At 32.5% G+C, this 26804-nt stretch overlaps 1 protein-coding gene across 2 annotated transcripts in view; it reads left to right on the top strand.

Annotated features, from left to right (window-relative positions):
• Positions 1-26804, top strand: part of CenG1A (Centaurin gamma 1A) — a 241058-nt gene that overhangs the window by 195478 nt on the left and 18776 nt on the right. For both annotated transcript variants that reach the window (XM_085186350.1, XM_085186351.1), the window contains exons 2-3: positions 11358-11504; positions 12329-12414. In XM_085186350.1, the coding sequence (XP_085042476.1) occupies positions 11358-11504; positions 12329-12414 (233 nt within the window). The remainder of the gene's footprint in view (positions 1-11357; positions 11505-12328; positions 12415-26804) is intronic.

Raw genomic sequence — 26804 nt, 5'->3', positions numbered from 1 at the left:
CACGTATCGGAAAACATGTAATTATAAACAAACTTGTAAGAGATGTGATGCTGGGAAAGGGAGAATTTTAGTGATGTTTAGATCATTATCGATATGTTAAATTTATGTCGATGACGTCGAATGATCGTCAGATTTATTTTTTGTTTTTTATAGGTTTGTTTTATATCTTGAAAACTTATCTATGAACCTATTGCATATTTACAGAAAATATATATTTTACAGAAAATAATATTTTATTTATTTATAGTAAAGTCAGGTTTAAATAATAGTGTTATATAGTAAAGTACACAATGTGAAGTTATGCACTTAACTTATAAATAAATCATGAATGACCGCATTAACATTGTAAATTTACGAATCTATGATCGAGATAAGATAGCAGGTTCAGCCTACTTTCTTATCTTAAGGGTACAAAACAAAGGAAGTTCGATAACCCTCAATATCAGATACTGTATTGAGTTTACTAGAATACAATAAGATTACTGTTCACTTGTACTTACAAAATAGTGTACTTCTGCGTATTATTTATTTTAAATTACATTTCTTATTGTTATTTTGAGCAATTATAATATCTTATTTAGATACTTTTAGCTAGATCGTAGCCTAGAGCAGTAGCTCTACTATTTTTATTACGATTATCTTAAGAATTTTCTTCTTAGACTAAGATTAACTTTACCTTAACTTTTAACTAAAAAGATATCATCGCGAAACAACAAAAAGATTATCGATATGTCCAAAAAACGACGTCCCTAATTAAGATTAGGGTTTCGCCGCACAAAGATCGCGCATCTATTCGCATTCGCAAGACGCAAGGGATCCGCACAAAGAGGCAGATGTCTCAGGTAACAGCAGATGTACCCTTTTGTTAGATTTAATTAAATTACGCGCATCTCCTTCTCACTCTAAAGATATGGTGGAAGTGAGGATTGTCTTGTAGAGCCAGTTTGACATTTTTATTTTTTAATTTGAGTGTTTTGCTGTTGAAACTAGTCTTTTTATTTGAGTTTATTGGTTATAGTTATCTGTAGGACTTATAGGTCTTTGTCATAGTGCTCTATTATATGTTACATAGTTGAGATGGGCTTGGGTTAATATGTCGATTTTTTAAGGCCAAAGTGGTTTCGCAAAAAAAAAACAGCTGTAGTTTTTTCTCATATCATGATAAAGAGGGGAATGTCTCAATTCTAAGACACAAAGCTTTCCACTTTACGCCTATATAAAAATATTCCGCTCTCCTACTTAGCTATGAATTGAAAATTGTAACACTTCTTCCTGTTTAATATTTTAATGTCAGTTTACCGTCGTTTTGGAACAATAATTAATCTTATCATTGCCGTTTTTAAATTTAGCACTTGTCATATGTTGATGTTTTCTTTGTTTATTAATTATGTTCTATTTTAGAGTTTAATAAATTTTACTTAATTCGATTATAACCTACTACCATCTCTTTTTCTCTCGCTTACTAAGTCACGAGGCACTAATTTAATTTATTATCGCACGTAAGCATTCGTATTACTCTACGCCCATTTATGATTTAATTAGTGCCACTTTCATTATTTATTTCCTTTTGAATTAAACCTGAACTGTGGACACGCCCACTCTGTTTGACCTTCGTGGGAATATTAATGAATGGCTTTCAGAGCTAAATTACGACGTCTTGCCAATTACTTTGGTGAGCAATTAAAATTGTTTTATTATTATTTAATTATTATTTTTTTGTTCTACTTCGTAGTCTCGGTAAGCTAATACCGGCATATTGACAGTCACGGACCTAAGTTAAGTGAAAGCCAAATATATAAATGAATATACACATGAATAATGAAATTAACAATTTGTGATGCTTAAAAATTTCCTAACAATCCTGCACGTGTTTAAAATCGCTGCTTTTTGTAGAAGGGCATAAGTATATGGAGGCAAATCTAATGTTTTAATGGATTGGTGAAGATTTTTGGGAATGACACCTGTGCTAGAAATAACTACTGGCTACTTTTTTACTACTTTTTTCAATTATTTCAATTTAATTATTATTATTATTATTAGGTTTTGATTTTTTTTTATTTTTCGCCAACTCTTAGAGTGTAGGGGTTACCTGTAGATAGGGAGAAGCTACTGACGCGAGGCTAGAAAATAATTGTAACATAGAAAAGAAAATATTTTTCTAATTGAATAAAGAAATCACCTTAAATGTTACACGTGTTTATGAACTGATAGATTTTTTTATAATAATAAAAAAAGGTTCAAAGAGCGGCTGAATTCAACACAGTGCTTTGCCTCGGCACCAGACCGAAAAAAAATGTAAATTAAAATATGTAATTTCCTTGAGTGGGAATAGAATCCACAACTTGACGCGTTTACAGTCACGTTATATATATATTATACCTACATAAAATAATATTAATACAATTTTCTACCTACCTAAACCTAAATTTTCTACTTTCAAAGGCGTTCCTTAAATATACGGCCTTTTTAAAAATATTTCTAGAATGTTCCAAATTATGTTCAAAGCACGACTTCCAAGAGGCTTTTCACCAGGCAGGTATTCGGAACATCTGATAGTAAAGCAATTTCGAGTGAAATACTTACGTGACGTACCTTTACGCCAAAAGTCGCTAGAAAAGGGGTGGAAAAAAACGCCGGCTGTTTTGCGTAAGATTTTGTCGGGCATGAAATGAGAATGTCAGGGTTGCCACTTGAGGTGCTAGAGAAACTGGTTTGTTATTGATTTGATATTGGTTTTCAAATATATTTTTTTAATTCTTTAGTCATTGTATGCGACGTGATCAGACACTTTGTTTTAAGTTTTTTAAAGATATAAAACCAAAGGTTTATATTTTTTCCTGCATAACAGAGGGAACTTAGTGTTAAGATATTCCGTTCTTCAATTTGTGAGACACTGTTTTTGAGTAGCGAAACTCAGTGTCTTTTAGAACGAGAAAATGATAATCCATCCATCCATCCATCAGCCTTTTAAAGTCCACTGCTGGACACGGTCCTGCGTCCTTTGAATCCAGCTTTGGAATGATAATTATAGAGATAAAAGTATGATCGTTCTCCCGAATGGGGATCGAACCCACAATCCGACAATGTCCCACTCAACTAAAAAAAGCTCCGTACTTTATTTATAATTCAAATTCGCACACATTTTATAAGGGGATAAGTATTAAAATAAAATATTCACTATTGCGGCTTTAGATATAGGCAATAATCCTGTACTAGCGTCACAAAATTTTCTATATCTATTTTCTAAACTAGTAAAATTTCTTTAGAGGAACAAAACTACATATTGCCCGTAAATATTTTTAAGTATTCACTGTAATTTTTCTTTTTTTTTCATTCAATACAAAACTTCTAAACAACTCCGACGATCCATGAAAAGTGCAAAAAGTTTAGTTAGTAAGAAACTGTCAAAACTTTTAGTTACAAATAAAATCAACGTTTTTCAAGAACTGAAAATGGTACCGTTAAGTACCTAGTTTAAGCACTTAGAGAAAAAAATAGTAGCTATTTAAATCTTTTATTTTTTTCTTTAAAATGATGCCTTGCAAATTACTATATAAATTCCATATTTCTCAGTTGTGTACTATAAAATATAATAAATTTATATAATAGAAGTAACTATTTATGCTCCGACCTATTTCCTTAATCTATATATAACAGGCGAAGCTATCACGCTGTATTCCGCACACAGCAGGGTAGCCAGAGAACTTAGACTTAAGACACTCCGTTCTCCATTTTTCGCCGAATTCTTGAAGCAACGCCGCCTTTTGCCTCGACACCAAAGCGAAGAAATTGAAATAGAAATGTAAATAATTATTTCATTTCCTCGACCGGGTATCGAACTCACAACCAGTAGCGCTTACAGACCCACACTTGTGCCCACGACTGGCCTCAATTTTAGTAATAATGAACGGAAATACTTACTTTTGTAGTAATTTAGTTTTCGATAATTGTTCGAACAGGGTCGGCCTATTGAAACTATTAAAGTTATTAAATTACTTGTTTTTATTACCATATAATGTACCAATGTGTTCGTTATCGTAGCGCAGTCGATAAGATTGTGAAACGTGGTTATGGGTTCGATTAATTATTTTCGGTTTGGAAAAGTGAAACGTGGTGTTGACTGTTCAGTGCCTTAGCACTAGACTCTTTATCTTATAACAAGTTAAAAACCAAAGAATACAGTGTTCTAACTTAACATATACTGTATTTAACAGATTTACAATATTTATGAGGCTTTCTGTACATAACAGATTGACTATATTAAATAAATTATAAAAAATATTTTAATAAGTCAAGGACACATGCCTGTGACTCTAAACGCGATATTTTGTGTTGATGCAATGCAATGCCTACTTTGGTGGAAAGTGGAAAACGGAAGTGTCTTGATGGGAACGGAGTGACTTAACTTATTAAAAACTTGAATTACACTAAAAAATATATAGAATAACCTAAATTTGTGATATGAGGTGACATATTTTCTTTCGTCAGCCATCACCGGAAGGACGGCGGGTGGCGTGGAAACCTCGATTATACCCTTTCCGTTTCTTATTATGCGTAATAAGGTTTCCGAGGTTAAAGATGTTTAGAATATAAGTAAAAAAAATATTTATTTATCTATATATATAAAATCGAAAAGTGCTAGGAATTTCAAATTTAGCATAGGAGTTATTTATAGGACGTAAGTGCTCGCTAAGACGGGAATTTGCAATATTCGACTCTTGAGGGGTTGTTTTTGGGGTTGAAAGTTTGTATGAAACTTCGTTACTACAAATGTTATGAGTCTCAAATTTTGGCATGGTTATCACTTATAGGACGTAGGTACTCATGGGGACAGAAATTAATAATAACATAGTTCACGCAGGCGAAGCCGCGGGCGGGCCGCTAGTATATTGTAAATGTAACGATTTAAATATTTTACCCTATATGCTGCTGCCGCTCCCATCCCGCATATTTATACTTATTAAATTACAAGAAACTAGCCTATCAAAAATTCTGTGGCTTACGTAATTTTTACGTATGCATATTTAAATTTCAACAGTTGTATAAATAGTTTGTTTTGATATCCTCCAAAATTTCATTTCAGAGATAAATATTTGTAAATTTTCAGTATTATCTATGTCTAGACATTCATTGATTTATCTTTTCTTATAATACAATTGTAATCATGGCGATGACGTATGTTGTCTGTAAATATTTATAGGTAAGAATATATTCTTCCGTTGCTATGCGAATGACAGACGAAACTGCTGGTTTTAGAAAAATGGAAAATAGTGGAGACAGCTTGAGGACTAGAGAGAGCCTTTCTCCTCCTCCTGCCTTGAGATCCTGTAGGAATTTCCTACAGGTCGGGAAAGGGTTAGATTATCCATTAGACGCTATTAAAGTGTACTTGCTTATTTTTTTTTGTTAATAAGAAAAGAAAACAGTAATTTGTCTTCTTTGTTATTTATTCTTCTTAAATCTTCACTATATATTTCAAATTTAAGAATTATATTCTTAATTTTTTATCTATTTTATTATTTTTATTTTAACAAAAATATTATATACTATGACCTATTTTTTTTCGTTGCGCCAAAAGCGCCAAGCTCACTTTGATAGTAATATTTACAACTGCCCCATAATAAATCTCTAATTATGTCCTAAATTTCGACCACCGAAAGATCACAGTATGCGTCCACTTATAACAATGTATTCAAAATTTACTTTGCATTGAAAAATTTATGGAAAATACATCTTTATAATATCCATATATAAGATTGCAATCTCCTCGAAAATCTAAAGATTTTTTTTCTTGTAGACAATCCTAAGAGAAGGCAGATGCGTCTCGTGCTCTACTTTAGAAGCTATTGATGTCATACGCATCACTTCAATACAAAAGTTACTTTATATTTATGAATCAATGCCAATTTTACGTCGGTACAGATTTTTTTTTTTTTAGAAAAAATAGGAAATTGAACGTATTTTGAATGGGGTTTTTTTTTGGTGGGAGGTTTAGTTATAAGTCCGTGTGGCAATAAATTTAATTTTGGAGTAGGTTTCATTGTGGAGAAGATAAAAGAGAAGGTAGTGACCGATCTCTTATTTGTCGTTACGAAATCAGAGAAATAATAAAATCTTTGATGTTCGCAATTTTGGAACTCGATGGTTTACTCAGAAAACTCAAGTATCCCGAAACATCGGGCTTCCAAAGATGTATAATACTGAATATCCCCAACCATTCCAGTTTAAGAGTTTATAAAAAAAAGAAAGTAGGTATTAAAAAAAATCTGAGAAATATCTATATCAGTTTTAATAGAAGTTAAAAGGATGTTGTTTTTTAATATCAATTTAGCGCTTTCATAAGACTATACTATAATACTATAACTTTTCATTGATTTTGAAAAGAGCAACTATTGAGTTTCTTGCCTGCTCTTCTCAGCAGAACTGCCTTCCGAACCGGTGGTAGCTTTTTGCTTATATGTTCATTCGATTCAAAAGTGCTTATAACAGTCTAATTGAATAAAGAATATTTTGAATAAGAATTTGAGAACTTTAAAACATTTCATCATGTCCTAATAATAATTACAAATTGCAAGCAAACTCGTCCGCACCAATATCAGTTACACCGATCGACAAGATAACTTCCAATGTCACGTCAACTCTTTTTATTTGCCTCCAAAGCCCTTCAAAACGACGCACAAACATTATATTTGCCAAGATCTCTATCTCGTACTCCATAGAAATAAGAATATTCCTTTTAGTTCAAGTAATTTTATACGTTGTGAATCTTATAAGATTAAGAGAGAAGTTAGTGCTGAAATATGTTTTATGTATATTTAGTTAAGTGGTTTCTTTATAAGCTTTAAAGTAAGTTTTTTAAGTTTTAAGTTTAGTTTTTTGATTATTATTATTATAGTAGAGCTTTACATTTTGTAACGCTTCCATCATGGATAAAGTATTTTTGTATTCGTGGAGCTTTTTTAAGACCGTTTTGACGCAACGGTACAAGTTCTGACTGTATGTGGGACGGTAGTGGGTTCGATTCCCAGTTTGCCCGAAGGATGAATTATTTTCATTTTCTCGTTCTCGTTTGAAAGCCAATGGGCATCGTTGAGTTCTGGTACTTAACTCGTAATATTTAGAAAATATGGCCGTGCGTTGATAACGAACGTTTCAAGTCAACAAAAAAAATAGTTACAATATATTTATTTTAGGTACAAATAAATAAAAATACAAATTATTACTAAAACTAAACCTATTAATCTAAGCGAAACTTCAAATTTTTGTCCTTATCCAATAACAATTTAAATCGGAACTCAACAATTCGGTCACAAAATAAGCATAAATAATACAATAACCTCAAAAAACAATAGCGCGACCTTGCGGAGACCTCACCCGGTCTGTTACACAATGTCGGGATTATGCGAGCGTGTAACGAATTTTATGTTGATTATTCCATTTTATATTACGATTTACTTTGGTTTCTTAGTTTTAGTATGTATAATAGATAAGTAGGTGATATGGACAGAGAACGGAGAGATGTCTGTCACAAGAATGTCATTATAAAAAACAAATAAAACTCGCTTTTATATTTGTATGTGAGGCCGATCCCCACTCGAGTGAGTTGTTAGTTGTTGCTACCTTTTGAGTTCTGCCACTCAACACGCAATTCCTCCAGAATTCGGCGGAAAGTGGGAAACCGAGTGTCTTAACATTAGGTTCCACCTGCCTACCCTGCTGTGAGCGGGATACAGCGTGTAGCTGATAAAATATAAAGCCCCCTTTTTTCAGTTCCTGTAGAAATTTTGAGAAAAGCTTGAGAAATTTCGAGAAATGGTCTCTTGTTGTCAAAGACGTTGCTTAGTTTTGGCTATGCGTTGTCTCACACAGACAGTCGCTTAGTGACGGTAAATTCTTATAGATCTAAGGCACTGTGTTAATATCGACCAGGTTATAATATATATAAAGTCAACAAGAATTTCCTAAGGAAAATATATATCGCTACTATTACGCGAAATATTTCAGAGAATAATTTCTATTATAGCTCTTACGCACTGTTACAGAACACGCAAGCTAAAATACGAGTATCGTTATAGTCTTAGTTAGGGCTGTTACAATATTATTTGTAGGATATTATTGTTAATTAATGTTTCTTTTTATTTATAGCTGAAGTATGTAAGTTTTTACTTTACTAGGTTATGTTTTGACGATAAAATAGTTTATTTATAAGAAGAGTTTTACATGTTTCCTTTAATTAAGACGTTTATTACATATTAAAATGTCTAAAATAGCAAACAACTGAGTAAACACTTGTCTTTGGTAAATAATTGCTAAATGTAAACTTTAACGAAGAACATAAATGTTTTGGATAAGTAAAAAATAACTTTAAGTAAGTGCCATAAAGTAAAAAGATTTTTTCTTTTTTCACCCTGTTTCTGCAAAAAAAGTATTGGGTTCGATTGCTAGGGACAATGATTATTTTTTATTTAATAACTATTATCTAAATAAGACAAATCGGGGTGTTGACTTCTGAGAAGAAACACCAAATATCTTGAAAATTGGGCGAAAACTAGGAACGGAGTGTCTTAACACTAAATTAGCTCTGCCTGATCTGGCTGTGAAATGCGGGATACAGCGTAAAGCTATATCTAAAATATCAGCCTAATTTAAATAATGATAATTAAATAACAATAATTGACAACCCTACAGACGGCGCCCCATTAAATATATTGCAGTGTGTTGCTGCACTGAAACGTTCTGCACATGCACTAATGAGTAATTTCGCGCTTAATCAAGTTACTTGTTTATCTTAATGTGGAACAGCTCTTCGAAATATCTATTTAGTTTTAGATCTAAATTTAGGTCTGGATTTGTATTTGATAACTAATATTATATATTTTACGCCGCTATGGCTTAGTTGGATTCCATTCCCGTTTAAGGTAATAGAGGGAGAGCCAATAGTAGAACAGTAGGACCAGACCTTCGTTTTTTTCTAAAGCCTGAAAATTTCTATGCGCGTACACCTAACACTGGGTACTTTCCTAATATGAAATGTGTGTGGTGGTCATCCAATCCATCTAATTCTGGAGACATTGCGTGTTGCGTGGCGGAACTCAACGCTACGCTTTGCCTTTTACCAGAGCCAAGAAATGAAAATATTAAGTATTTAATTTGAGGGTGAACCTACAGTAGCACGCCTTTACCTATTAAATAATTTATATTTACCTAAAACTATTTATATTACTATTATAAATTAAATCGCGTCTATAAATTCAAATGTACCCACAATCGTTCAACAAGTGGGTAGTTACAAACCAAACAAGCTATAAACTCCGTTAATCAGCCGTATTGCCGCTACCTGTCATAAATCAGAGGCAAGGAAGGGTTCGCGGGGGGTCCACAATTAAACATTCATACTGTTGTAATGGGTGGTGGGTTGTACTGGGTTTTATAGTTGTGAAAGTGTGAAATACAGGTTACAGGTTTATAGGGTTCCCATGAGTGTTTTTTTTTGGGTAATATTTGATATAATTACTTTTTAAGCGTTGGTTGCTGCTGAGTAGATAAAACCAAGGTTGCCTGCAAAAAATGGCAAAGAAATTTGGGTCCAAATAAAAATTATTTAAAAAAAATACGTAGCGGGATTCGAAACCCCGTCTCTTGTAAATAGTCCCAACCGCTCTATGAACTAAGCCATATGTTCATAACATTTACTTGGTGGTCAAAGCGTTTGGACGGCTTGCAAGAGGCACGGGTGGAATATCACTTCCCACTTTCTGTCAATTTTTTTAGATATTGCGGGTTGACTGACGTCACTCAACACCAAGCTTTATCTTGTTACTAGAGCAAATAAAGAAAAATGTTAAATAATTCGTTCTCCCAAGTGTGAATCGAACCTACAACCGTCACGTCACATGCTGTGGCAATATATCAGGGCGGCTTCAAAGGACTTATCTTGCAATAATCCAAGTTATCCTGTCTGGTCTAAACTCTTGGACAGATGAAGACGCCCCGCGTCCGTGTTGACGGAACCAGTTACTTATTGATTTACTAAACCCGTTTTGACCGCGTTCACTCCTTTTATTATGTTACATTATGTTATGTGGTATTGTAGACTACGGTTATACAAGACCGGTTGTCGCGCAAAAAGTTTTTGAAGTCTTTTTTTATCGTTTTCTTCCTTTATGGAGGTGTTTTCTTTTTTAGTATAGGTGGAGAAAATTTTAAGATATGTGTAATTTTTTGTCTGTCTGTTTCGTGGAAATGGCTAAGCCAATTTTGAGGAGATTTAAAATTTTATGTATATTTTTGAACTTGGCAACCTACTTTCTATGGTTGTTAAAATTTTTCTTAAGAAATTTGGCAAATCCTTAATGGATTTCAATTAAATAACTCATAGCATACTAAAAATCATTTTAAAAGTTAAGCTTTTTGTACATTACTTTAAGAATTTCTAGTAATTGTCGGTACTAGCGCTTAGGCGGGCTATTGTTCGAGTCGTTTTCATTCGTCTTGGTAGAAAACGTTCTATTCAAAGTCATGGATGATTTGTTCTGGGCATGAGAGACGCGTTTGCGCAATGATTCTAAAGTTTTCACCGATTCGCTCAGAAAGGAGGTTGTTGTTTCTTAATATATTGAAATTGTTTATGAAATATTGTCTGGATTTTTTTGGTGTTCTTTAATAGATACATTTAAAAAAGGGTTGTTACTTTAAAAAAGTTGGTTACGTTTAAAAAAAAGAGTTTTTAAGTTTATTTAAATATCTCATACTCATTTTGCGTGTCCATCTTCAGTATTTTTATCTTTTAAGGTATATATGCATATTGTAGCGTAGTTCATCATTCTTGGACAGATCACGTCTTCTATGAACCGCAACTATCGACAGTGAGGTAATTGCGTAATGGACGACACGCGTTGACTCTTTTTGCTGTGTTGGAAAGTAGAAAGCTTATATTTCTTTATTTTCTCTTCAAGTGGTAGTACAGATTTACTGACTACGATGATATTACGAGAAATAGTTTAGTTAATAGCATACTATTCTATTTTTATGATAACTAATTTAAATATGGCAAATAGTGGTTCGCTTCCTACTCGAAGAAATGAAATATTTAACACTTTTCCACAATTCGGGAACTGAACGGAAGTGTTTTAAACGGTGTCTTTTGACACTAAGTTCCCAGGTTCCCTCTGCCTGTCCTGCTATGTACGAGATGCAGTGTGGAGATAAATAAAACAAGCGACTTGTATTAGAATAACCAGATAACTGTCCATTTTTTTATAAAATAAAAAATTGAACTCTGTATATAGGTAGTTCCTAATAAAATAAACTTAATGTGTAACAAAATTATTAAACCATAATTTTCTTTCTCTTTCCAGATTCATTCGTAAACAGTCAAGAATGGACAGCGTCGCGAGGCGTAACAGAGTTACGCGTAGGTGTGCTAGGGTCACCCGACAGTGGGAAGTCGGCGCTAGTGCACAGGTACCTCACTGGGGCGTATATGCAGGAGGAAAGTCCGGAAGGTAAGAAAAGTTTTTTTTCTTTTTGAGTTTTTTTTCAGTCGTTTATGTTTTGTCTCTTCAAATTCAGTTGACGCTATTGTTCTTCATTAGGGAAAATGTTTTTTTTTTGTATTTCTCCGAGCTAGTATGATAAAATGCGGCGTTGAGGTCCGCCACGTAACAAGCATTATTAGGAGATTAGGAATTAGGATATCTTTGCCTATCCTGCTATTAGCGGGATTAAATGGTAATGAAAAATAAATATCTATTTTTTTCTATATATTCTTAATTCCATATATTTTAAACTCTATGTTGGAACAGCGCCATCTTGCACAAGAATTGGAAACTACTAGCGCCAACTGGCGCGGCATTTCTAAAATACGACGGGGCTATGAAAATAATGTTTTATCGTTTCTTTAATAGATGGCGCTTACGTAGTTGAATTTTTGTCACAATGTTTTCAAAACTTGTAAATCTCAACTTTTCGTGAAAGGACATGTGCGATACGATATTAGGTCCAGAATTAATATATCACAGGAAGTAAAGAAATTGTACTATATTATGTATATAATTGTACTATTTTCTTTATTAATGTATGTTTATCCTTTCTTCGAAAATCACGGCGAAGTAGTACTATGCCATGATATAATAAATAGTAATTAATCAGAAAACTGATGACTCTGCTACTTAAGCATTATTTAATTTTTTTACACCATGAAGCTGCTTTTTAAAAAATATTAATAGACAATATTGCTTAAACTTTTTTTTCGCGTTCAAGGTTGAGTGGCGGAACTAAACGCCGCGTGTATTATTCTGATGAATTATAAATAAAATGATATTTTTAGGTGGTCGTTTCAAGAAGGAGGTGATAATCGACGGGCACAGCTACCTTCTACTTATCAGGGACGAGGGCGGCCCGCCCGAGATGCAGGTCAGTGAGCAATCAAACTGAATGATGTATTATTAGATTGTGCTTCTTAATAAGTATCTATAGATATTTTTCTTTTTGCAGAGAAAATCGAGTTTTTACTTTAGTCTTAGTTAGTCAAAAACTTGATTTTATTATTTATTTTATTTTGGCACATATTTATAAATCGCTCTCAAGTCTGGGATCGATCTTAAGTCGCCGTTTTCATTTATAATTTTTAATAAATTAAAATATTTGAGATTTATAAATACGGATCTAAGTAGGATTGTGAACCAATCACGTGACATGTGTATCTATAGTAAAAGTAAATGTAACAATTTGTTCTTAGCAGTGCCATAAGGGTTTATATTATATATATATGATTTCACAGTTAAATTAACAATAATCATTATTTTTAAACAATATTTATATTATTAAAATAGTTATGACTAAAACTATATTACATATTTGAAGCAAAACTATAATGTTGGTAGAACTCTTCCATTGTGCTCAAAAGAGTTCTATATTTTTTTAAACTCTCTCTCCCTACAAGCTTAAGCGAAATAAGCGAAACTTCTCTATTCTACCTCTAAAGCTACACTCACGACTATAATGCGCCTGTCGACGTCACACGTGGCTGTTGATGGATTTTCCTTTGCCTTTGGGCTTTGACTAATGAAGTAACTCGTGTGGAAAATGTACAGTATGTTGCTATTTCCAGTGTGATTTATTATTATTTACAAACAAGAATATTAGTTTTTAACACGCTTTTATTAGATCCAGCTATAAGCTATAACTAAGCTAACTATATTATTTATCATTCACTTTCAAATCTGACATCGATCTTGAGATACCATTTTCATTCATAAATTGCATATCTACAGGTTTTTTTTCTAAGAATCTGAATTTGAATCACTTGTAATAATTTTAACCTCATGAAACTTGGCAGATATCACATAGTTCAGTTGATACAAGATTATGGTACCAACGACATGGTGTGATGATGTAGCTGGAACTCTTCAGAGCTTACTAGTAAGCCATTCGAGTTTAGGCTGATAATTTATAGTTCCTAACTCATTCTATAGCGTCACTTGGGGTAAAAAAGCGTGTATTTTAGTTTTTTTAAAACTATATGTTTTTAAAACAGGATTTACTAAAAAGTTGAAGTTGTTTCACGTGGTAATTTAAAGAAACTACTTGGTTACAAATTATTTTCTTATCATATCTTTTATATCTTTTTAGCGTTAAATAGTAACAAAATATAACATAATATAGACAATAAATAAATATTGAATAATATAGAATATCCGAAAGTGTCGTGTTTGTGTAACTTAATGGTTCTCGTCTTAGCTTAAACATTTACTAAGAACATCTACTAAGCTCAAGTGACCTACTATTGGATGTGGTTTTCCAATGTTTCACACGATACGAGTTTATTGAGAAAATCTTTATAATGAAAAGTGTTTTTATACGATTTTAAGTGAATAGTATATAACTTAATGTTTTGTAAAAATATTTTCAATTTAGCTTCACGCTGTATCCCGCATAAACTGGGTAAGCAGTGGGAATCACGTGTTGACTCTCCATTATTTAAGGTGCCTTAATAATTATAGGTGTTTTGTTTCTTTCCATCTGCTTGTTTGTAGTAACAAAAGTGTAGGTATATCTAAATAACTGATTCATTAGTGATTCGTTCTAGATTTGTTTAATGTAATTTGTTTCTTAAAGCCTCGTTTGTTGAGTGAACTATTTCACGAGTTTTATTGTATACATTTGTAATTTCATTTTTAATTTTTTTTTCACAAGCGTCACGTTAGTTACAATGGAAACGCACAAGGATGCTCCTATCGATTCGCGCTGTAAAGGGGAGTGTTGAGTTTTAACGGCCTACACTTTATTTATGCCACAGAGTGAACTCACATTTCATGTGTCCACAATCTACGTTCATCATCAGTTGTCTTTTTATGACTTATGTTTTTTATGATTTTAGAACGAAAATAACGAATATTATTGTATATTTTCTTGTTTTTTTTTGTGCTTTTAGGTTTCATGCTTTTGCATGTAACTGTATAGATAGAGAGATCCTAGTGTTAATACATTCTGTTTTATCACTTTTAAAGATAATTAAATTTGAATGGCGGAAGTTAACGCCGTGCCATATATTTAGATTTCATCATTCTCCCCAGTGGGCATCACACACACAACTATTGTATCAGACAGCAAAGAATGTATCTATAGGTTACACATGACAGGGATTTATTTTTTTTAGCTTTACGCCACACATATGTCATGTTCCCAGGTTACAGGTTAACAAAAGTAACAAAAGTAACAGTGTACAGACATTCTGTTCCTATTAAGACAGTCTCGTTCCCCACTTTCCGCTAAATTCTGGAGGTATTGCGTATTAGGTGGTGAAACTCAACGCCGCGTTTGCAAGGAGAAGAAAATATTAAATATTACATTTCCTCGAGTGGGAATTTAACACCGGGGTTTTATAGCTTGTGAAAATTCAATGGTTAATATTGATTTTAGCCATATTAGGTTATGGGCTATCATAATGATTGCTATGTAAGTATATGTATATATATAGGAAACTCCATTTACATAGCAGATGGAGTTTGTATTATTCTATTAGGTCACTCCATTATCTTATACGCTATCGTGGCTTAGTTGTGACGTGCCTGAATGCGATGAATTTGATCCTCCCTAGGGTAATTAATTATTCGTATTTCGCTTTGGCTACACTAAGGGCGGTGTTGAGTTCTGCCACTCAACACACAATATCTCTAATCTAAAAAAAAAGTAAAAATCATCAAGCTGGTTATGTCTCATCTTCCACCAATTTGGATAAAAATAACAAAAATCTAAATTTAAAATAACATTATAAACTATTTGTATATAAGATGTATTTTTATGTGTAAAATATTAAAATTTATAAAATTTTGAAAGTAATTTTAAAGTTTAATCATAACTTTTGAAAAACACATTATTGAGAATATTCAAAGTTGGGTAAGTTTCTAAATGTTAATATACATAATATATAGACATATCTTCTCTTAACTTTCGAGTAAGAAAAGTTTGCGTTTCTCACAAGCAACTAAGTAAATAAATAATTTCTCACTGTAACGACAAGTGGTCCAGAATTTGAAACTAGAAAATGACAATTATTGCATCAAAATGGGCAACTTTAAAGTACACTTGACACTTAAAGTTGATGAAGCATTTTATGATCGTACTGAACTTTAAAGGTTAACAGCCTTGAATAGATTTATATATAGTGATAGTGTTCTCTGAGTAAATGTATGTATTTGTATACGTATGTATGAGTTCATATTCAATGATGCTATTTCGATGTAATTTTTAATATCGATATGTGGTTGGTATTCTTTTAATAAGGAAGGAAGGCTTTCGCTTAATTTGCTATTAACATTTCCATTTCCTCATTCTGGTAAGGAAATGGTAAATGGACGAGGCAAAGCGCCTGTGTGCGTTGAGTATCGTTAACGCGCGATTCCTTAGAATTTGGCGAAAAGTGGTATATGGAAGTGTTTCAATAGGAACATAGTCAGTAATTTTCTCTATTTTTGTTCGCTATGAAAAGAACACGAATTATTATATACTAGTGGACCCGAACGCGGCTACGCCCGCTTGAACTATACGAATATCTTATAAATATACTTATGAAATTATTTTCAGTTTTCAATAGAGAGATGCGTTAACCAAGCTCATTTTGGGTGACGTTTTCTAACAACAAACTTTGCAAATCGTTGCTTAGCAACGACGGTTGTTATTAATATGGCGGAATAAATTGCATTTCAAATTAATAAGTATTTTAATATATTGGTATATATCGAAAATATTACAAACATGAGAAAAAAAAGTATCCTATGTTCATCCCGAGACCCTCAAGTATCTCTATATGAGTATTTTATCACAATTAAATTAGCGGTTTGGCCCTGATTGCGTAAAAGACAGACAGACAGACGGACAGCGTTACTTTCGAATTTATAATATAGGTATGGATAAAATTAAAAAAGATTTGTATGACTGATTTTCGCAGTGACTGACTTTTTATTGGTATAACAACAAAAAAAAAACTGTATCAACTCGTTCACAGCTTTCGAAGTGTTATCTCGACATGTGGGTCGAAAAAACGTCACTAGCCATTACAATCAGTTAAACCGAACCATAAATAGTAAATATATAGGAAAAATAGGTTAGCATACGTTTGTTAAGACGTACAACGGCGTTGAGTTCCACAGCTCAACACAAACACAAAACAAGTATCAGTCAAGTCTGCATACTAGATTCATTACTGTGGGAAACAAAAATATATAAAAAACTTTAAATAAAGCCAATTTAACTTTTAATTTGTTAGAAAAGTTTAAATTAAACAAATTACGTATAATTTATTTTATTGTTTTTTAGAATGGTTAATATTGTCTTATTTTCTTTTTACTTTCTTGTAATCTTACAAGTAAGAAATACCTTTATCTATATCTTATTCCAGTCTTCGTTTTAGATTTGATTAGTTTTACATACTATACAAACGTATTATATAGGATATAAATATAACGATAGAATAGTTAGAAATGTTAGAATCTTATTTAGATATTCGGGTGTTTGATCAAACTGTATCATTATATTCTGCGTAACTCAACGCCGAATGAAGAAATTAATATAATATGTATTTACAGTCAGATCGGTCTCAATTATTTATTTATAATTTAAGAATATTAACATTTTCTTTTTATATTAATCGCACACTAAACAAAGATAGTATATTTGTTTATATTCGTTCATTTCAGTTTATTCCTAAATTTTTTTTTTTACAAAATTAGTCATATAATTAGAGTTCACACAGTACTGTAGGTGTAGACAAGTGACGAATTACAATAGAATAGGATGTCCGCGTTAGCGTAACCTAAATACCATTTACTGTACTCATGTCCTGTAAAACTATTTATATATGTATGTTTGTACGTTTAATATTTCCCTAAAATGTAATTTTGTCTACTAAACAAGTAAGCTATATAAATATCAGTCGATGCAAAACGCGGCGTTGAGTTGCGCCACTCATCACTCAATGCGTCCAGAATCCGTTGGACAGGTAGCGAGCTGAGTGTCTTAACTCTAGACTCGACCCTGCTACACGCGGAATACAGCGTAAAGCTGAAAAAAATATATTTCTTTGTTCTTGACTTTGCACCACTTTGCACCTATGGCATGTGGGGTGCCCTTTATCCTTGTTTTTCGCCTATTCCCGTATATCAGGGTAGGTAGAAAGAATCTAGTGACAGTACACTCCGCTTTCTACTTGAAAAGTCTTATTATAATTGGAAATAGAAATAACTTATGTAAGTATAAATAATCTTTCCCTCATTTGTAAACCCATAATAAATTTATATTTACCACTTAACTTAATATTGCATATTTATGCCCAAAATTTAAACATAATGCTAAAAGCATAGTAAAATTGTGATTTACGTCCTAAAATATTCAATATGTGGCAACATTTTAATGTCAGGTAAATTATATGATTTTCATGTCATTATTGTTTATTAATGTAAAGAGAAATAATAAGCAAGCAGCTTCACGCTTTTTCCCGCATAGCAGGATAGACAGAGGGCATTCAGTGCCAAGACTCTCCTTTCCCCACTTTCCGCCCTACTTTATAAACATTGCGAGGGGAGTGACGGGGCCCAACGCCGCGCTTTTCCAATAGAGCGGAGGAATGAAAATAGTTTAGAAAATAGATATAATTTCTACTATAAAATTTATAAAGATATTAAATATTGAAGCATATTCTATTCAAAAAATACATGTTACAAAGATAACAATTTCGTAAAATAATTCCTTCAATAAGAAAATATCTCTAAGAGACATACATATATAAAGTATATGATAGGTATCTCGACTTCTTTGACCTGGCAACAGGACCACACACTCGGGGTGAAAAACCCTCAGCCATCTGACGTTTATATTTTATAAAGAAAATTAGTTTAGTTTGGTTTTGCTTCGTATTTTGCGACTTGTGGTTTAGTGGTTGCAATAAATGGAGTAACATGACGAAAGTATTAGATTCGATATTTGTGGCAGTAAAAATATTAAGTATCAGATATTGTATAAAGAATCGTTTTGTAGGTTTTAGTTACGTTAGTATCGTCTATAGTAAACTTACAGGAATATTTTCTCCTTTTCCTAGTTTATGTCTTGCAATAGATTATTATAATAAAATCCTCTCACTAATATTAATTCTAGATTTTAAATGATTGGAACTTTCAACGATTATTCCACTTAAGTAATTTGTTAGTTCAAACAAAACGATCAAAGTTTTCCTTTGTTCCAAAGCCCAATACCGTTGAAAGCGTTGTTGATCCAGACTAAAACAATCAGACCGACCAGTTCTAACATCTTAATTGATTGGTAATCCTTCTCTTGGTTGCAGTGTTGTGTGAGGTTTAGGTTTTGAAAATATATGAACCTTGCCCAGTTCTGTTAATAGAACAGTTATTTATAGCAATTTTGTCCAAAAACATTCTTTAAAATGGTATATTTTTTTTATTTATTTATAAATCGATTGAAATAAATGTAAAAGAAAGCTGAAAGCTGAAAAGCCAAAATACAATAGTGAAAACTGCAATTAAATCAGTTTTTTTGGGTTCTATTATATTATTTAAATGCCCAATAACATTCAAAAGTATAGATATGGTAATTTACAAATAATTCAATATTTTCTGAAAACTTTTAAAAAAGCCCTATTGAATAAATAAACTAAAGTTAAATTTTAACTGGAACGGCACTTCGATTTAACTATCAGCTTTAGGCTATTTAAACTTATTGACATTCGTAATTGGTGAGTTCGCCTTCACAAATGTTTACATTGAAAAGCCGAGTTAGCGATACAATATTGATTATTGGTTAATAGTTTTGTATGGAAAGATCTTTGGAAGTAAGTATATAGATATTTAATATTTACAAAATAAAAAAATGAAAATGTCATGGTGCAAGGGATCAAGCGCGACGATTGTAGGTTGGATTCCCACTCGGAGAATGAAATAATTAATAGTTTCATTTCTCCGTTCTGGTAGGGAGACAAAGCGCAACGATGAATTCCGCGAAGACTTCTTTCTCCACTTTTAGCAAAATTTTGGAGACACTGCGTGTAGTATGGCGGAATTTAACGTCGCACTTCGTCTATATTCTTGCTCCCGAGTAGTGATGGAACCCACAACCAATGCGTTTTCTACGCGACTGCGGCACTGTCGCCTCATGAAAGCTTTATGTTAAGAAAATATAAAAAGGTTTCCACAGCTTTATTTTTCCACATTTTTCCAGATATATGATAATATATTTTGTGATGAATCTCGTCCGACAGTGAAATTCGCCTCAAAGAGATTGAAATCTCGGGCTGAGGGTTAGCAAATTGTATATCGATTGTCAGTTACTGTTTAACATAATAAAATGTGAAATCGTTTTTGAAATATGTTTTATTTTGTATTAGATTTTATATTTTGACTGTATTTGCATGTGGCTACGCTTGTGTGGTCGAATGGAAATAATTAATTCGGCAGAAAGTATGGAACGGAGTGTTTTAACACTATGTTCCCTAAATTTGAATTATACTGATAGAAACGATTAACTTGGTGTAAATTTTAATATAGATTAGGTGTAGCTCTCTCTCGTATAATTAATTGTACAATATGAAAACAGTTTTTCAATTTGAACTAATAGTTCCTGAGATTAGCACGTTCAGCCAAACAAACTGTTCAGTTTAATAATATGAAAAACACCCTTAAATATTGTTGTACCACTATTTAAGAAATAGTATATAGTTAATAATTAATAATTAATATAGTTTTGAATCGACTACCACCGCGTATCAATTAACTCCTAATTGCACAACCAAGGCACCAATTAACAAAGCAATATACACAGAATTACGTAATATTTAAGTATTAGCCCTGCAAATCGAGCGTATACCCCCTGGGCAGTAATATTGTGACGTCACTGCGATAGGGTTGTATATATATAGAGAGAACAGCTGCGCTATACTGGAGTCGTTTTAATTTGAATGTTATAGTATATTTTATTGATATAATGGTGGCAGTTTTTAAGTTTTAGACCGTGTTGGAACTGGTCGTGGATTCGATAGCTGTTTGAACTGTTGATATTTTAGAAATCGTGCCGTGTTAGGGGCGGGACATCTCTTGGGGTAATAGATTATTTTCGTTTCTTTACCCTGGCAACAAAATATTATGTTGTGACGTTGGGCAGGAAGTGGAGATCATCCATTTACCTTAGTTTAAACTCCAAGATCCCTCTGCCATGCATATAAAGGATACATTAGTTGTAGAATGTACGGATATTTTATGAGAAAAATTAAATCACGTAACAGCAACAAGTTTATTCTTGAAAGAAAGATTAACTTTCTATCTTTACCTGTGTATATAAAATATTCTACAAAAAACACACTTAGATAAATTGAAATGTCCATCCAAGCATTTTAAAATTGTATGTCTCACTTTATACTCCTAAAGACGTTATATGGAGCACGTACGTATGCCCGAGGCCTCTTTCATCCCGAGTCCTGCCCGCTGCCTTCACGCCGGTAATTGCGACCCACTTCTGTCCGCAAACTGTTAAACTTTACTTTGAAACGATAACACTCTTATGCTTCTTTTCTTGCTTTTTTTTCCAGTTTCACGCTCTATCCCGCATATAGCAGCGGGAAACTGGCAAGCCTTATGTTAAGACACTCTGTTCCCTTTAAGACGCTTTCATTTCCCACTTTTGACCGAATTCTGAAGGCATTGGATTTTGAATGGCGGAATTCAACGCCGCGCTTTGCCTCGTAACCAGAGGGAATAAATGAAAATATTAAATATAACATTTGCTGGAGGGGGGCCGAATCCACCACCGGTGGTGGTGCCCCACGCTTGTGCCCCAACTCCACAACTGGCCCCAAGAAGAGAGAAGAAAAGTACCTAATGTATATTTTTATTTCTCTTTAAAAAATATATCATAATATTTATGATGATGTTGCATAATTTTTACATACATTATAAATTTTTCTCATACTTTGCGTATAAAATATTTTTTACCTAGTAACTGTAGCTAAATTAGTTACGTGAGTTTTAAAAACAAAAACATGTATTTAGTTCAAACATGTGAATTTTGTTTCGTATTTTTGTAACGAAATTTTGCAGAAAACAAAGGGGATGCGAATGTTGTATATGTAATTAAAATTCTGGAAAAGAATGTTTGCTCTGATGCTAGAATGTTGATTGTGTTTTGATTTAAAGTGAAATGCTCTGTTATTTTCTATTTTGTTTTTAGTTTCACGCTTTATCCCGCATAAAACAGGCAAGGAAAGGCAGGGGGAACCTAATGTTGATATGTTCCGTTTCCCACACATCGCCTAATTTTAAACATAATGGTGATCGTTTCGATCTACATTTGGGGTAATGAGTTATTTTTATTAACTCGCGCTAGTAAAACCACTCAGTATCTAAATATTGTCTAGATTTCAGACGGAAAGTGGAAAACTGAATCTCTTGGGTTTCACCGTCTAACAAAATTATTAAATAATACTAACTATAAATATATTTAGTATTCCTTATATGGGTATATTCTTTTGGTTTGCTTTTTAAAGAAGTTTTACAAGTAAATAATAGGTAAAAATTCTGCTTATAATTTGTCTGAACCCAACGCCTCTAAATTTTAGAACTTTCAAGGAGAAATGAAATGGAATAATATAAATAAATTAATGATAACATAACTTTTGACTTTTAATAAGAATGAAAACGATTTAGTTTTCTTAAGGTCGCTTATTAAAGAAAAATACAAACTTTGAATATCTCGCATAAATAATAAAAAATACAGGGTATCTAGGCTAAATTATAAAAACAAAATAAAAATAGGGCAGTTCGTAAACCTAAGTCTATAGACTTGGTTTCCTTTCATCAGCTCGTCCTGGCCCTATTGTGTCTTCCACCGGTAATTGCGACCCACTTCTAGCGAAAACTTCTTTCGTTCATATTTTTATCGATAATTTGAAGAAAAACTGTAACGAAATGCTTGAATCATTTAATTCCAAAGAAATATTGAATATAAACACTGTACTGTAGTGATATCTTTTCATTGGATGTCTTTTGTGCGCAATTTCCATTTATCAATGGTACCTACTTACTTGAAATACTTCTTGTCTTTGTTAATATATATATTTTATATATTTTTATGTTATTGTTTGAAATTATTGGTAGAAAAACCTCATTTTTGAGTCATTTTGAACCTAAGTTCAACATGAAGCATAGAAACACAGAAGAACTATTCTCTCGACTGGGAATCGAACTCACAACTATCACGCTTTCCCAAAGCGACCTTAATGTGTTTCAATCTTTTATTTTCTGAATTTTCAAGGAAATATTTTATAAGAAAGAATACGTAAAAGTTCAATATAAATGTAAAAATATATTACATTATATTATACTGTTATATTAATAACGTTAGATATTCCCTCTACAGGTCGATAGCTAATTTGTACTTTGAAATATCAAAGTTCCTTCGCCCTCGGCCCCCGACTAATGACGCGACATCACAAAGAATATTTAATTCATTAATAACGTTGTATACGAGTATAATAGATACCTACTGGCTTTACCTGTCTTTGAACCCGTGGTAAAATGGAAGTTAATAAATTATTAATTTAATGTAATATAGTCTATAGTCTATATTTATAGGTGGACTATGCAACATGCCTTGGATGGACTATCTAAACTATATACAGGGTTTTTTTTATATGTATAGTCTTTGTTGTCCATTTTCTTGTATGAAAATAGATATTGTGTATGGACATACACAAAGTTTAATAAAATTAGAATATTCAGAAAAACATATTAGAGTATACTTATAGAAGTAAATTTTCATCTTCACTCTTTTTCCTGCATACCAGAAAAGGCAGAAGAACGTAGTGCTTAGACTGTTCTTTCCCCATTTTTTGCCTAATTTTCTAATTCATTCGTGTTGAGCGGCGAAACTCAACGCCGCGTCTTATCTATAGAAAAAGAAAAATGAAGTAATTTTAAAATAATAACACCCATGTTAATGTTGTCTAACCGCGCCACGAAAGCCTTAAAAATTAAACTTTTATGCAATAATATAAATAAATAGTGAATATCAATATTTTCTTGAAGAAATATAAAATCAGTACAATAATCTTCGTTAGGTCTTGAGAAAATGTCTTTGTTAAGAAATAAAATAAGCACATTTATTTACTCTAGTCATATCTATATATATAAAAGGACTTGTCCTCACTGACTGAGGTAAGACGCACGCACAGCCGTAACCGCTAATGGTAGAAAGGCGAAATTTGGACAGATGTTTACTTTCGTAATCTGGACATCCACTAAGAAGGGATTTTGTAAAATTTTAACCGTAAAGGGGTGAGATAGGGGTTGAAAGTTTGTATGGAAAAAAAATTAAATCGGCACCGATTCTTATAAAATTTGAAATTCAGACTCTTAAAAGTATTTAATTGAACACGTGTTTCATGGTTTTCTGGAATTTTTTCCATAAGGGTCCAAATAAGGGGTTGAAAGTTTGTATGGAAAAATTCTTAAATCGCCATCGATTCTTATAAAATTTGAAATTTAGACTCTTAAAAATATTTAACTGAACATGTGTGTCATGGTTTTCTAGAATTCACCCCCTAAGGGTGCAAATAAGGGGTTGAAAGTTTGTTTGGAAAAATCTTTAAAACGCCACCGATTTTTATAAAATTTGAAATTTAGATAGACTCCTAAAAATATTTCATTGAACACATGTTATATGGTTTATTAGAATTCTCCCCTAAATACGTAAGCGAAGCTGCGCGCGTCCGCTAGTAATCTATATATATAAAAGGACTTGTCCTCACTGACTGAGGTAAGACGCACGCACAGCCGTAACCGCTGTGCGTAGAAACATGAAATTTGGACAGATGTTTACTTTTGTAATCTGGACATCCACTAAGAAGGGATTTTGAAAAATTTTAACCCTAAAGGGGTGAAATAGGGGTTGAAAGTTTGTATGGAAAAAAAATTAAATCGGCACTGATTCTTATAAAATTTGAAATTCAGACTCTTAAAAGTATTTAATTGAACACAAGTTTCATGGTTTTCTAGAATTCTTCCCCTTAGGGTGCAAATAAGTGGTTGAAAGTATGTATAGATTTTTTTTTAAATCGGGGCCAATTTTTATAAAATTTGAAATTCAGACTATTAAAAGTATTTAATTGAACACATGTTTCATGGTTTATTAGAATTCACCCCTAAATACGTAAGCGAAGCTGCGCGCGTCCGCTAGTATAGAATATGATTTCTATATGAAGAATCGATTTCTAAATAATGAACACAGTGTAATTGAAAATCGTTATTGAACTGTGACACAGTCGTCTTGTTTTATGGCTTACTAGCCGTCGTCCACAACGTTGCTTGCGTTCACTTTAGGAAATTTAATTATATCATTTATAATTTCTATAGGAAATCAGGAATTTCCTATACTTCCTAGCCTACCTACATGCTAAATTCCAACTCTTCAAATCCGGTAAATTCGTTTGGGCTTTTTCTGTCAATCACACAGTAATAGAAAGGTTTTTGTTTTATATATGCAAATATATTTACATGATGATCTTTGCCTATGTACCGTTTCTATTCGAACTAGGTACCATAGACGAATGAACCACTGAGCCTAATAAACCCTAGCGCTTGTATAAATAATTAAATTTTCAAACTTCACTGCCCCTTCGTACAAAGACCGTCTACCATTACCCTACCAATCAATCAACGTTTAAAGCAAAGTATAAAAATTTCAGTTTGGCGCCTGTACGTCGGCACGCGTGGCCCTATAGGCTAGTGTAGTGTCGCCACGCGTCTGGATAAAGCCGGACATAAAAAGGCTTTTTGACTGCATGTCGGCCATAATAAAACATATCCGGCTTTTGAGAGTAGTAGACTTGTAAGAGTAGAATAGAGAATCTAGTGTTAAGACACTCCGTTCGTCACTTTCCCAAATTTTGGAGTTGCGTGTTGACACCAGAGGGAAGAAATTTAAATATAAAGTCGCGCTTACAGTCACACTTTGTTTCCTTGCCTCTGCCTGACTGGCCTCTAGTAAGAAGAATTTTAAAATGTTGATAAATGTTTAAGTGTAGGATTTAATTTTGACTTGATGTCTATTTGGTTGATTAGTAATAAAGTTCCTACTTAAGACTGACTTGGCATTCGATTTTATTTATTATTTCATTAGAAATTAACAAGATTTGTGATAATAATCAGAAAAGCTTGATGTTACATACAATTTTTTAATCGTACCTCCTTAATACTGATGTGAAAATCCTTAATGATATACGGACACTATATCATTGCCTTTCTACTCAAATGTCCAGCCAAACTGGCTGGTCTGTCCGATTAGGTTTGGCGACGTGGCAACCCTAGGCTAGGGCCATAGGGTCTATACGAGCCTAATTCTACTATGAAAGACCTTACCGCTATGTACGGAAGTAATAAAAATGTACGACAGATACTATACGTGTTTATAAGATCGATGTGTAAAATGGTGTTGATTAAAATCGCTTTGTCAAATAGATGTATGTGTTTTTTGTTTTTTTTGTTTTTTTTGAAGGTAGGATTTGGAAGTTATTGTTGTTTTAGTAAGAGAACGTTTTGTGGTGACAGCTGATAGTATGCATGCTAATTATAAGTTCCATTTTCCATTCACGAAAATATTATAATAATTAAAAATGAGTATGAAATATTTAATATTTTCATTTTTTTGCTTTCGTAAAGAGACAAACCGCGGTTTGAACCACTCAAGCTCAACAAGCAATGTCTCTGAATTCGGCGAAAAGTGGAGAACGGAAACGTCTTAATGGAAACGGAGTACCATAAAATTCTCCAAGTGGAGAACGAAGTGAAGCTGAATAATATCATTTAAAATGGATTAGGTATATGATGATATGAGGAATTAGGGACGTCAATAATTTCTAATAGGTCATTTATATAGAGTGACGACGCTATCGCTTCATCTAATGCTACCTCTATTCTAATATGAATAAAAGCACAAGTTTTAGATTTTATCTTTGTTTAGTTTGTTTCCAATACAAACTATAGGAACAGAATAACTGGAATATTAGAATAACTATGCCTTGAAAGCTTATTTCTATAATTATATAATTGATATGTATAAGTTTAATTGCTTTGTATTGATGTATAAATGAATGAATATTTTAATTATTCTTTTTTAATGATTCTTTCGAACTTATTGCTTAGCATATAAGTAAGGCAATGTTATAATAATTGTAGAAGCACTTTGTTTGAAGAGAATTGTCTCTTTTTAAATATTCCCTAAACGGGAATCGAATCGAGAATAATCGT

This window comes from Heliconius melpomene, chromosome 6, assembly GCF_056956725.1.
Source record: "Heliconius melpomene rosina isolate 202511_hmr_F chromosome 6, ASM5695672v1, whole genome shotgun sequence".
In the NCBI taxonomy this organism is placed as follows: Eukaryota; Metazoa; Arthropoda; class Insecta; order Lepidoptera; family Nymphalidae; genus Heliconius; species Heliconius melpomene.
This window is presented reverse-complemented; position numbering and strand designations above follow the sequence as displayed.